Here is a 13,706-nt window from a genome sequence, read left to right on the forward strand (position 1 = left end):
TGCCCCACACACATGATTCAAGGGTTCATACCTGGTGGCTCACTGGGACAGCCAAGCTTTGCCTGGCCTTCCCCTCCCTGCAGGGCTGTGGCAGCATCATTGCTATGCAAGGAGCAGTATCCCAGTCTCCCACACTGGTACATTACATGTACATATAGGTACATGTACATATAGATGAGGCATCACCGGGAAAATGTAGCAAGCCAGGGAAAGCAGTCCTTTCCTTTTCAGCAGCCCCTTCTAACTACGCAGCTTTCCTGTTAGCTCTCTGTGTACAGGATGTGTCATCAACTGGATCAAAGCCCCAGCTGCAAACATCTGTGGGAACCAGCCTCATGAATGGAAATATTATATCCTCCTTCTACATATAGGAGATTGCCCCACCTTAATCTAACTTTTGTTGTCACTCAAAGAAGGGCTCAGAGGTGTCACCCCTTACTCAACTGCAGAAGGACCCTCCTTTCCCACTCAGCCCAGCCACAGGTGGCCAGAAGATGCTGCAGCAAGCATTTTGCCTGGGAGGCTGGTGTGAAGGTGGTAAGTGTTATATGACTTCTAGAAATTAAAAAGCATAGTTGGGGGTGGGGGGGACACACCTCCTCATGGGTTGTTTGTGTTCTATTTGCCTCACTCTGCCGGTCTAGCTCATGTCCCTGTCAAGTGCCAGGAAAGAAAAAAAAAAGGGGGGGGGGGGGGAGTGGGCAGCTCTGGGAGTGCATTGTAGCCCTGCCACCACGGGTAAGCTCCCTTTTCTCCCCCACTGGCCAGGGACATGCTTCTTCACACACACAGTGGGGAGGTCTTGTCTGGTTTTGAATATTCCCTGTATATGAATATTCACTGTGGACCACAGTACGAGTAATCACAGCTGACCCATGTTGTTGCTAATTAATTCTTTTGCTTACACTTGGGGGAACAGGAGAGAGAAAGCAAATACTGTGAACAAAGCTAATAATGTGGTTACTTGCTACTCCTAGTATCTTGACACATTTTTAAGGACAAGTCTCTGCAGCATGACAGCGAACACAGCGAGAAATTGATGTAGTGTAACAGAAAAGCATGTTGCTTTACAAAATAGTGCTCAGGCAACGCCGGAATGGTTTGTCTTGCTCTAACTTTCACAGACCTTTCTAAATAATATCTGCTGTTGCTTGAATCAGGTTTATATCTCTGCAGGTTTAGGAGACTGCAGGTGATGAAGTTTTCTCCCTCTGCCCTGACAAAACAGAATGCCTTAAAACGCTTTATATGGTTAAAAAAACCCCGTCCTGTTAAGACTATCTGTATGTATAGACTGTATCTGTATATAAGATTATCGGGTATAGCTGACACGGGACACGAGGAGCTTTGTGTTTCCTACATCAGGCTGAAAGGTGGAAGCAGGGCTGGTACACCTGGAAACCTGACTTTTGAAAGACACGTTCATTGTCTTCAAGAAATATCACTGTGATCTGCCCTTTGAAAGGCTTGCTGCATCACCTGACCAACATAGGCCTAGCTGTCTCATACCAGTTGCCCGAAGAGGGAAAGCGCACTGCCACAAATACTTCTAAAACATTGATTCTGTAAATATTGACAAATCTTTCCTTGCAGAACTGGCAGCCGGCAGGTGCCTGCGAGCAGCAGGGAGGGGTGCCTGTGCCCGTGGCCGTGCCCTCCCTGCAGGCCCGGCTGGCACCCACCGCCGGCCCGGCCCCGCACGGCCTCGGGCGCACCCCGCCGCCGGTAAGGGCCTGGCACCGGTGGCCCGGGGCTGGGGCGTGCCGAGGGCTCCCAGCTGCGCCCGGCCGGCAGCACGGGCGTCCCGCGGGCCATGGGGACGAGGGGACTGTCCCCACTAGGCCATGCTGCCGCTTCTCCTCATCGGCTTTGCACGCTGCCCGGGAGCAAGCCCGGGCCCGAGGAGTTACCCTTTCCGTAGAGGGGCTGTTGCCCCCCCGGGGGCAGGGGCTCAACAAGCGCTCGGCCCGCCCTTACTCCGGCTGAGCGGGGCAGGCGGGGAAACGCGGCGGTGAGGGATCGGGACCGATGGTTGCTGCGGCTGGGACCGGCAGCCCTGCCCGCCCTGCTCTGCCCGCCGTGCCCGGGTGGTGGCGCTGCGGCACCGCCTCCGGCTGCCGAGCCGCGGCGGCGGCGCTGGGGCTGCGGGGCGGGCGGCCGGGCCCTGGCGGCGGGGGCGGCCGCGGGGGGGGGCGCCTGGTCCTCGCGGAGCGCCGCGGGGGCGCCGGTGGCGGCTTTTCGGCCACAGCCGCGGGGCGCTCGCCGTGCACCCCCCGTCCCTGTTTGGGGGGGCAGCCGTTTGGGGGGGCAGCCTTTGGACGGAGGCAGCCGCTGGCGAGGGCAATGTTGGGGGGCAGCCGTTCGAAGTGGGGAGCCGTTGGGGGGGGCAGCCGTTGGTGGGGAGGCAGCCGCTGGGGGGGTCAACGTTGGGGGGCAGCCGTTGGGAGGGGGAGCCGTTGGGGGGCGGCAGCCGCTGGGGTGGGCAACGTTGGGGGGCAGCCGCTGGGGGGGCGCGGAGCCGTGCGCGGCCGCGGTGGTCCCGCGGCGGCCGGGGGAGCCCCATTTCCCGGGAGACGGGGCGGGCCGCGCCGCTATGCCGCCGGGATAATGGCGGGGGCCAGCGCTGTGTCACCTCTTGTGTGCGCTTTGCAAAGAGGAGCCCGGGCGTGGCGAATGGGACACAGACCGCCATTGTGCCGGCGACACTTTAATCACCCACACCTACAATATTCAACCTGTTGCCGGCAGAGGGGCAGCCCCGGGGCGCACACCCCACCCGAGGGGCGCGGGGGGAGGACGGGGCCGGGCCGGTGGGCTTCGCTGCCATCTCACGAGGGCGAGGCTTTGCGGCGGGGGGAAGTGGCTTTGGTTGCATGGCCTGGGCTCTGCGAGCCCCGCTGGCAAATGGTGGCCACCAAAGCGGGTGGCCCGAGCCGGGGAGAGCCGTCTGTCCGGGAGAGGTAGGAGAGAAGTGCCCGTGTGTCCATCCCCGCAGGCTGTGGCAGGGCACGGAGGGACCCGCGGGGACACCAGGCTTTGTTCAGCAAAGCAGCTCTTGGTGCATGTTGCTCGCGCGCTGCCTTCCCAGCAAGACGTTGTCTCCTGGTGCTCTTGCTGGGATGCAAGTGCGCCCAGGGATGCGAGTGTGGGCTGGGATGCAAGTGCGCCCAGGGATGTGAGTGCGCCCTGGGATGCGAGTGCGCGCTGGGATGCGAGTGCGCTCTGGGATGTGAGTACGCGCAGGCCTGCAGCAAAAATAACTTCTAGTGGCGTGGGTGCAATGAAGCTAGAGGTGGGGGGTTGTGCTGATAAAGGAGGAAGGGTGGGATGGAGGTTATTCCTGCCATCCCTCCCTCCCAAGCCGGAGCCATTTGTGTTCTGCTGCTGAACACTTGTGTGACCCAGGCAGGGGATGTGACACGGACTGTGAGAGCTGTACACCCAGGCTAGTGAAAACCCGAGGTTCCTGGTGAAAGCTGTCAAGTGCCTGGCCTCAGCCGGCCATCGGCTGTGTGCCTAGCGTCGCCTTCTGCCTCAACGTAGCTCTTGCACACTGCAGATGAACATTAGGCTGTGGAAATTCCTCTGTAAGAGTTCAAAACGTCCCTCTTGCCTGGAAAACAGGAATGCTTCCAAACTTGCAAGTATCTCTGAAGCCCTGGAGCAATCAGATCTGCAGCTCAAGGGTATGCCAGGGGTACAGATCTTGCCACAGGCAGTATTTTGCAAGCCTACTGCCACAGAAGAGCTGCTTCCCAAGAGCTACAGGCCTGCAGCTGAGCACCGCTGTCTCTGAACACAACCGATGAGGACACCTATCCAGGCCTCTTAAAATGCTTAATTTTTGTCATACACAGGATTTGTTTGAGAGTATTTTTAAATCTTTCGGTGCCGGGAGATGTATGTGTATCTTAACCCCATGTAGGGAAAAAATTAACAAAAAGAGAGATAAAAGGGATGGTTCTACTTTTTTAACAAGTCTACAAATTCTTAAGACATCCTCATTTATGAGGTAGTAGACCAGAGGAAGATGTCTTCAGAGGGGTTTGTTTCCACAGACTTTCACAGGGGTAGTGTCTGAAAGTTGTGTTGGTGCTGTTGTGTTGGACATTGATTGTTCCTAGAAACCCCTGTGCTCTTTGCTGTCAGGGATTAAACAGGAGGATTTCCTGTGGATGGCATGGTAGTATATTTTCTTGGCTGACAAGTGTTTCTTTTGTGCAGAAATGCTCTCTGCTCAGGAGGACTGATGTGAAGTGCTGATCAGCACCAGCTTGGGTCCATTTGCTTGCTTTTCTCCTCTTAGAGAGACCACTGTTCTCTGCATTACTTTGGCTTCTGTGACTGTAAATATTTACTCTTTGTATTTTAGAGACCAGCTCTTCTCAGGAGAGACCTGCAAAGGTTCCGATTTCAGGCTGGTATTTCCACTACTAAGAAACTTCCTTCAGGCATAGGCTGCCTGATTGCCAAGAGCTTTGTGGGTGATGGGTGGAAGAACACCGTATCAAAGGCCCAGCACGACTGAAGCAACCCCCACCACGCTCCCAGGTTACTGCTCTGGCAATGCTGTTCTTGAGAGGCAATGCAGACTGTGTAAAATGTCAGATTTTTCCTTTTTTCCTCTTCCTTACATGTCAATATTATTTTTTCCCACTTGTCCACTGAAATACGTTACTACTGTGCCACAGAGAGTCTGCAAGCTAAATTTTTAGTTTATACTTCAAGCCTATGATTAGAAACTTTTCCCAGAGCAAACCTTTATAACTATACTCTGTGCAGTGGCTAAAGGGACAGTGAAAGAGGAAATGCTGTGGTGACCAGTTAAAAAAAAAAAAAATAGTACCAGCAATTCTGTGTGCCTAGAAATCTGGAGTACTTACACTCCGTGGTCTCTTGTGCAAGATACATTGAGGTGGAGGTAACGAGGTGATTTGAAGGGAATATATTGTCTCTGTGGATGGGTGATGACTGGATGGTTGGATGTTAATTCTCCAATCTTAAAGCAGATGAAGCGTTGTTCTTATGCTGTAAAACTGTTGACACTGCTCATTTTCTTGGTTAAGTGATTTATGTCAGTAACATGTATGAAGTAACAGCCTAATGAAAGCATGTTAGACAACACTTGTTTTTAAAGCACTTTCTAACATGCAGCATCTTAAGCAGGGACAGTTATTAGTGTTTTGTTGTGGCTCATTTCAGGAGTGGCTGAAGTGGTGGACCTGTGGGTGGTGCATGTGAGCACACACAGGCCCAGCAGAATTGTTCCTGCTGCACAGGGCGAACAAACTACACCTGGAATAACTTGGTGTCAAAGACATGAGGAGCTCCAGGATGGGAAGGTATAAAGCCTCTGACACAAACAGATCCCTTGGGTTTAATACTAGTGTTTCCATTGCACTGAAGCAGTCTTGCACTGCAAGGAAAAGCTTCCAGTTCTGTGCAGTGTATATTTTTAACTCATTAACTCTTCTTACTCCTAGAGCTTAGCTCTGGGTTCTACTTGGTAATGCAGACCCTAATCCAAAAGCTGCCTGTCTAAGCTATTGTGAACTCTCTGGGTTACAGTTCCTGTCAGAAGCAGTAACCAAACAAATGCAGGCCTCTGCACCTCTGTGGACAGATTTTCCAAGCTTAGGAGAGGAGAAAACTGCTTGCTGCCTTCCAGACCAGGTCCTCTAACCGTCTGGGGCCATGGCAGTACTTATCAGACCATGGGAACAGCCCTGCAAACCCCTGCATAGTGGTCCTTACGGTTTTGTTTTGTTCTTTTGGAGACCTGTTGTTGAAAGTGTTCCACATCTGAGAAGCTCCTCAATTTTCCAAGACTTCGGTGAGACTGAAGGCATTTAGCAGTTTTAGTGGAAATTCCTTGCTAAGCTGAGTGTAAAAACAAGAAAGTGTTTAAAACTGACTGAAGAAAAACTGTTATTGTTAGTGATGCTTCCTTGAATATGAAGCTTTTCATTTTTAAAATATGAGCATAAGTTAAATTCTCAGGAACAGTTATAGCCATTTAAACAAAAAGGACCAAGTGTATGTAGGTATAAATTCTATAGATAAAATTTCCAAATATATTACAAAGCTGAATTCATTATGCTTTACAATGACCCCAGGAGGCAGGCAAGTATTGTTACAGCAATGCTTTGCATTTCTCTTGGAGGCAGTGGGAGTAGTTGCGCTAGAATTAACTGTACACAACAAAAAGTGTCTGCAGGGTTAGCCCCAGAGCATAGGTCTGCAATAGATCTTTACAGGAGTAAATGCCACCAGGCAATTTAAGAGTCAAAGCAAATGACATCAGGTAATTGTAACGATCCGCCCAGGAAGATCGCTCTGCAGAAATGAGGGCACATGTGCTTCAGCAGCAGCGTGGTCCTGATTATTCACAAGTGGAAAGGGGCAGGTTTCATGAACGCTGGAGTCCATAGTGATGTCCCAAGGTACCTGGGCTTTTGCATTCCTTGCAGTCATCATGTCTATTGTGTATTTAAAACACATTTGACAGTAAAGCATCGGGCACGGATCACAGGAGGAGTCAAAGAGAGACTTGCTGCTGGACTCTCCTCTGCTTTAAGCTCACTTGATCTGAATAATGTAAATACAAATGCTTCCTTTGAATGAATATTCTGATGATGCAGTCGATGACACTAACGATTATTAGACTGTGCATTGTCTTTCTGTGTTGTAGCTCAATGTAGTAGCTTCTAGATAGGGTTTGCCATTCCAGGTGGGGAGGAATCGCCCCTCCCTGCTCCTGCTGGAGGCCTGGGCAGGTTGCCCTTGGGATTCAGCAAGGATTACCTGACCTCGGTAAGCAACACTCACAACTTTGTCTCTGTCCACGTGTGCGTTTAACTGCCTGAAGCCCAGATCACAGGCCAGGGGAGAAACAGAGTTCCCCCTTGGTTTTCTGAAGGAAGGGAGGGAACAGGAGAATATGTGCAGAAAGTGGGGCAAGGGAAGAGAAGGAATAAAATCCTTCCTAAGCGGTGGTGATGCCTGAAGAGCAGCCAGCTGATCTTGAAATGGGATTGAATGAGCAATTAGACTATTCAGTACAATTAAGTTGAGGGCTGACCCATGTGCTTTGAAAATGTCTCTGGCTGTAATGATAGAGGAGGCTTTTTGCAAGTCTGTTCTCCCCCTCTTTTGTAACCCGTTTTTCTGTAACACTAATATGTGCCTGACTCCGAGTTGCTGCCTCGGCCCTTAACTGGGGGCGGGGGGCAGTGGGGGAATGGAAGACGGAGGGGAAATCTGCATAAAGATAGAGGGATAAGTTCAGTTTGTTTTCCTCTGAAAGCTTTGACACTTTCTTAGAGAGCAGATTCATTTTCAAGGCTTCCTACATTCCTGCTATTGTACAGTAAGTGTTTCAGACCGGTGTGCCTGTGTTTCCGACTCCCGTGAAGTTCCCTTTGCGGCAGGGCGTGCCTCGAACCGCTTCAAAAGAACCAACTTCTACAAAAGAAAAAAAGAAACTCAAGTAGGCTTGAACATACAAAGAGAGGGAGAAAGGGAAGAGAAAAGGGTCAGGCAGTGTTGAATACAAAATGAGTTCAGCCAGCCCCAGGAGTTCTTCATCACTTACATTTATCTTACTCTGGGAGAGCAGAGCTAAACCCAGCACTGACATAAACCACCCTTTGCCTTTGACTCTGAGTGCATGTGTGTGCACAGCAGATATGGGTATACGCAGAGCAGTGGGTTTCAATGAAATATTTCTGCCCCCCCACCCCGCCCCGTGTTTGTTGGTGGGGAAAAAGGCTTTTTGTGCATGCCCTTTCAAAGGCAAACTATCGAGTGAGTCTCAAACGCCTCTAGTTTCAAAGCGCGTGCTCACAAAACACGTGCTTGAAAAATAAGCAGCTGGTAGTGTTTCTCAGCCGAGCTGACCATCCGAGGAACGTGCCAGGGTGTTAGGCTGATCTCCCCTGTGCTCCATAAAATCACTGTGGACCCGCTAAGGGAAGCATCCTGGCACCTGCTGTGAGCCCTGGACCTGCCAGAAACGCGGGGTACCCAGAAGCCAGGGCCCCTTCCGGGCACCAGCCACCCCACATCGGCATGGGATGCTAATGGGACACCACTCCCCTCCGTGCCCATGGTCCTGGCCAGGCAGCCGTGGAAAGCGGGCGGCTTGTGGGCTGGAGGACTGGGCCTGCTGTCAGGGAACAACAGCCCTGTGGCCCGCCGGCTGGGAGCGAGGTGTTTAAAGACTTCAGCGCCACGTGGTCATCACTCATCATTCTCCCTGTGCCTGCGAGCTTGCTAGGCTTCTGGAAACGTGTGTCGGTGGCTACTGCTCGGCAAAGCTCCTGCTCATCTCCAGGCTTTGGCCCATGATCCTTGCACGGAGCAGCTCGTAGCTAGTGTCCAGCACTCCGATTAGGAACGTGGGGGCTTAACCCTGGTGGGAGCACAGCCAGACTCCTCGCAAAGCAAGCCGGTGCCACCGGGACCTGGTGAGGGAACATGCACCAGTGCCTGGGGATGGAAAGAAAAGCTGTAGGGGTGGTGGGTATTTAGCTGGCAAACGGTACTGCTCAGCACAGGGGAGAAAGGATTTTATTTTTAAAATTATATAAGCATCTGTGTGTGCGCAGTAATAAGATAGGAACTTACAAAAGTCACTGCTGGATACAAGTGGCCAGGCAACTCCATGGATAACGGATAGAAACAAAATAAACTTCCTCTCTTTTTCATCTTTCTCACCCGGTAAAAAGTTTTCATTCTGATCAGAAATTGACAACATGTTTAGGGAGGAAAAACTAATCCAGCAGCTTTGCCTTTGAAACATAATTGCAAAGCTGGAAAGAATAGCGCTGGCTTGCCTGGGTTTCTTTTTAAGGAAAACCCATCATCAGCGTCCTGTTTGCCCGACACATGCGGTTGTTTACGGAAGGTGGGCCCCAGGGCCCGCACCGCGCCCGCGGCTCAGCGGCCCCGCACTGCACCGAGGCTGCTCATTTCATGTCACCGCCGCGCGGCTCGGGGCCGCTGCGCTCCCTCCTTGGCCTGCGAGTTATTGAGGTTTGAAAAAACGTATCTACCTCATACTGTGCCCATCACTTTGTTCTCAACACGCCTATTCACATGAGTAAACCTCCACTTTTCCTCTGCGAGCGGGCGGTGGTGGCAGGAGGGGAGGCTGCTCGGAGGGAAGTCGGGATGCGCGCTCGGAGTCACCTCCCTCCCCGCCACCTGCGGGAGCTGCTGTCGGCCGGACAAAAGGCCGCGCTGGCGGGGGACCGGGACCTGCCGGCAGCGATGCTCATGTGCTGCCCCGGCCGCAGGCGCCGCCGCTTCCCCTCAGCGGGTACCGCGGGCCGCCCGCGCGTCCCGGGCGCTGACGGGCCCGGCCGAGGGCGCCCGCCCGGCACCTCCGCGGCCAAAGTCCCGCGGCGGCGTCCCGGGTCCTTACCGCCGGCTCGGGCAGCGTCGCCGCGGCCGATGCCAGCCAGCGAGCGCCGGACGGACCGGCAGCCACCGGCCGCCGGGCGCGGGATGCAGGGCGCCGTGCCCGCCGGGGCGGGCGGTTACGGAACCCCGGGGACGGCCGGCGGCCCGGCGGGGCAGGAGGTGGATGTTCCCCCGGCGGGCGCGACGGAGTGTCCCCAGAGGCGGGGCCGGGCTCGGTGCCGAAGAACGCCCGTGCCCGCTGTCGGCGGGGCCTGCCGCCGCTGTCAGGGCTCCCCCCCGGCACCGCCCCGCACCGCCGCGCGCGGGGTGGCCGCCAGGCGCGCGCCTGCCCGGACAGGGCGGGGCGGGACCGCGCGTGCCGCCGGCCCCGGCTCGCCCCCCCCCGCCCCCCCCCCATCCTCGACCTCCGCTCCCCCGCGCCGCGCGCCGGGCGGGCCGCGCCCCGCGCGCCATTGGCTCCCCGCACGCGCCGGCCCCCGCGCGCGCGCCATTGGCCGCGCCGACACGCGACCGGCGCGAGTGGAGGGCGGGCGGCGGGAGGGGTGGGGCGCGAGGGAGGGAGGGGGGAGCGGGGGGGGGACCCCGGCGCGTGCCGCTCCTTAAAGGGGGGCGCGGCGCCCGCCGACACCGGAGACGTCGGGCCGCCACGCGCGAGGCGGGCTGGCACGCCGCGAGCCCGCCCGGCCCTGCCCCCATGGGCGCGCGGCGCCCGCGCTAGAGCCATGAGCCTGCCGCGCGCCGCGTGGGCCGAGGGCGGCCGGGAGCCGGGGGCGGCGGGGCCGGGGGCGGGGGCGGCGGGGCCGGGGTCGGAGGCGGGCGGCTGCGGCTTCGCCCCGGGCTGGCTGGGCGTGTGCTGCGCCGCGCGCCTGCCCGCCGCCTCGCCCCGCTACCTGCTGCCCGCCGAGGAGGAGGAGGCGGCGGAGGGCGGCGCGGCGCGGGGCGGCGGGAGCGGCCCCGGCGGGGCGCGGGGCGCGGCGGCGGGCGGCGGGCGGCCGCGGGGCGGCGGCGGCGGGCCCGGCCTGCGGGCGCAGGTGAGCGGCGTGCAGAAGCAGCGGCGGCTGGCGGCCAACGCGCGGGAGCGGCGGCGGATGCACGGGCTGAACCACGCCTTCGACCAGCTGCGCAATGTCATCCCCTCCTTCAACAACGACAAGAAGCTCTCCAAGTACGAGACGCTGCAGATGGCGCAGATCTACATCAGCGCCCTGGCCGAGCTGCTGCACAGCCCCGACGCACCCCCCGACGCCCCCGGCAAGGCCGAGCACCGCGGGGCTCCCTTCGAGCCGCCCTGCGCCGCCGGGGCCGGCCCGCCGCCGGGGCCGCCGCCGCCGCCGCCGCCGGGGCCGCCGAGAGCCTCGCCCCCCGGGCACGGCAGGACTCGCTTCCCCCCGCCGCCGGCCGCGGGGGGCTACGCGGTGCAACTAGACCCGCTGCACTTCCCAGCCTTCGCGGAGGGCGCCCTGATGGGACAGAGAGCCCCTTCCCCCGCCCTCCTCATGCCGCAGCCCGGGCAGCCGCCGCAGGAGAGGAGCAAAACGTCGCCTCGGTCCCACAGGAGCGACGGGGAGTTCTCGCCCCGTTCCCACTACAGCGACTCGGACGAGGCCAGCTAGGGCGGGGGCGCCGTCCCCAGCACCCCCCGGGGCCGCGGCCGCCCCTCGGAGCACGGACTCCGCCGCGGGGTGAGCAGGCGGCCGCGGTGCCGTCTCGGATGGCATCGGCTCCCCTCGGTCGCCCCGCAATCCGCCCCCTCTCTCTTCCCACCCCCGGCAGCTCCTGCGTTTGTCCAAGGGAACGGCTGTTAGCGAATGACTCTACCCGCCCCCTCTGTCAGGGTTGCTTGGGGTTTTGTTTTTGTTTTTTCTTCTCCATCTTTAGTTACCACTTTAAAAGTTTATTTTGCCTAGAAGTCGTTGCCGTTCCCTCCTGCCAACACGCCACCTTGCAGCGCGGAGCCTGGCTTGCGCCGCCGGCGAGCAGGTGATGCACCAGGAGAAAGTCTGGCCCCGCTGCTGCTGCTGCTGTTACTGCTGCTGCTGCCCGGCGGGCGGGCGGGGGTCCCGCCGGCGCCCTCCCCACCCGGACGTCCACCCGCGCTGCCACCCGCGTCTTCCAGGACACTGCTGTCCTGGGCCGTATTGCTATGGAAACACACACACACAGACACAGACACACACGAAGTAAATAACGCACCGACTTGTCCTGTGAATAGCGGAGAAAAGGTGGATTTTCCTTAGCGCACCATGTCGGCGTCTTTTGCGGGGGGAAACTTGGCGCAAGCACTTTATCAGCGGCTGGAGATGCGGTTTCAAGAGGAAAGCTACTAACTGCCAATTGGAGACCAATACTTAATTAAGCCACTTAATCCTAATGCTCCCGTAAAAACGAAAACAGTTTTGTCGTGTCAAACTTTTATGTCCGTTTTATTTTGCTTTTGTGGTAATAGGAAGCGTATTTATTATGGAGTGTTTGCTACTATTTCTGCTTCTCTTTTTTTTTTTTTTAAAAAAAAGCTTTTCTACGACAAGAATCGTTTATTTTAATTCTAGCAAAGCCAGCTGCCATTGTTTTATGTATTTTAATTTTAACAAATTTTTTTTGAGATCAAATAAACGTGGGGGAAAAGTCCCAAAACAAAACAAAAATCAAACACAGCCTGAAATCGCGGTCGGGGTTTAGTTCTTCTCGCACGCCCCGAGCCGGGATGGTGTCAGCACCGGCGGCGGAGGATGAGCGGGACAGCTCGGGGAGGCCTAGCCGTGAGTGCCCCGGAGGGCGCGGGGCTGCGAATGGCCGGGATCGGGCCCCGCCGCCGTCCCGCCGTTCCCGGCTGAGCCGGGGGAATTGCGACAAGTGCGTGGTGCGGGGCTTCGCGCGGCTCGCGCCCGCCTGTCCCCGCACCACCGCTCCGGTCACATGGCTCCCTTCCCGCTCCCTTCTCTCCCCCCTCCCCTCGCCCCGGGTCGGGGGCACGAGCGGGTCCCCCCCCCACAGCCTCAGGGGGAGCCGTAAGGCGTGCGGCGGGGGCCGGGAGCGGGCGGGGGAAGCCGACGGGGTTCTGGGGACACGCAAGCGGCGCGGCAGGTGGCCGGCGGAGCAGGATGCAGGATGGGGCCCCTGGGCTCAGGTTAAACCCGGGGGTGGGGGAGCGCTGATGCCCGGCCTGCCCGTGACACCAGACCCGGGGCTAAACCGGAGCCATGCTGGTGCCGGGGTCCCGCTGGGTTCAGCAGGTGACACCTGGGGAGGGGTGTGTGTCTAAGGGGCGATCAGTTAACCAGGCGCAGCCGGGACCGAGCGGCCCTCGCGGGAACGGAGCCTGTACGAGTGTCGCTTTCGCCTGCAGCAACAGGGCACCTGCCCCGCCGATAACCCCGGGCTGCCGCCCTGCCCTGCCCGCCGCAGCCCCGCGGTCACCTGCCCAGGCGGGCTACGGTCCCGCAGGGTGAAAAGTTCATGGCTGGGGGCACTTGCCTTCCTAAAAACCGCCGGGAATGGCGGGGTGGCTCACCTGCGCTTTACGGTATTTGTTTCTGGGCTTTGGGAGCCCGCCTCGCTTCCCAGGGAGCGACGGCAGTGATGCGCGGAGCAAAACACCGCCGGTTTGCGGGGGGAGCTGGGTGGGGGAACTGGGGGTGTCGCTTTGGTTATTTGTTGCGTTCGGGGTACGCGCCCGGCGCGGGAGACGCGGCTGCCGCCGTGGCCGGGGACAGCACCCCGCGGCGGGGACCCGGGGGTGCCGGCGGGTCGGCCGCCCGTTGGAGGGGTGCGGGACCCTCCCTCGGCCCCGCCGGCGGCCGCGGTCATGCAACGGGGTTGAAAAGCGCAGCCCGCAACGCTGCCGCTCCCGCGGACCCTTCCCCCGGCAGATGAGTGCACGGCGCAGTTGGTGCTCGCAGCTACTGCGCGGAGCCCGCTGTCTGAGCGTCTTTTTCTTTTTTTCTTTCTTTCTTCCTTCTTTTTTTTTTTGTGGTTTTTTTTTTTTGTTTGTTTTTGTTTTCAAACACGTCTTTGAAAGAGATACCCAGACGCATTTCCATTTTAAGGTTCAGCTATAGAGTTTGCATAACAACCGCTTGGCAGCCCCCCTCTCTTACACTCCGTTAACAAGCTGTAACGTATAGCTGCAGGTTGCTATAATCTCATTAATATTTTGGAAACTTGAATATTGAGTATTTCAGACTGCTCATTCCCCATATGCCAGGCCACTCCCGCTATGCTGGCTGGTTCCTTTCTCTCCATTATTAGCAATTAGCTCCTACCTTCCAAAGTCAGATCCA

General features: G+C 57.7%; 1 protein-coding gene across 1 annotated transcript; it reads left to right on the forward strand.

Moving 5' to 3' along the window:
- The first annotated feature begins 10,075 nt into the window (after positions 1 to 10,075).
- ATOH1 (atonal bHLH transcription factor 1) lies at positions 10,076 to 11,903 on the forward strand. The gene has a single exon (XM_037401184.1). It carries the CDS (start codon positions 10,149 to 10,151, stop codon positions 11,037 to 11,039), a length of 891 nt encoding a protein of 296 aa, XP_037257081.1. The 5' UTR covers positions 10,076 to 10,148; the 3' UTR covers positions 11,040 to 11,903.
- Positions 11,904 to 13,706: the final 1,803 nt, after the last annotated feature.

Source organism: Falco rusticolus, chromosome 1 (genome assembly GCF_015220075.1).
Source record: "Falco rusticolus isolate bFalRus1 chromosome 1, bFalRus1.pri, whole genome shotgun sequence".
Taxonomy (NCBI): Eukaryota; Metazoa; Chordata; class Aves; order Falconiformes; family Falconidae; genus Falco; species Falco rusticolus.

Coding starts and splice junctions, on each gene's coding strand:
- ATOH1 (XM_037401184.1), top strand. CDS start 10,149: ATGAGCCTGCCGCGCGCCGCGTGGGCCGAGGGCGGCCGGGAGCCGGGG.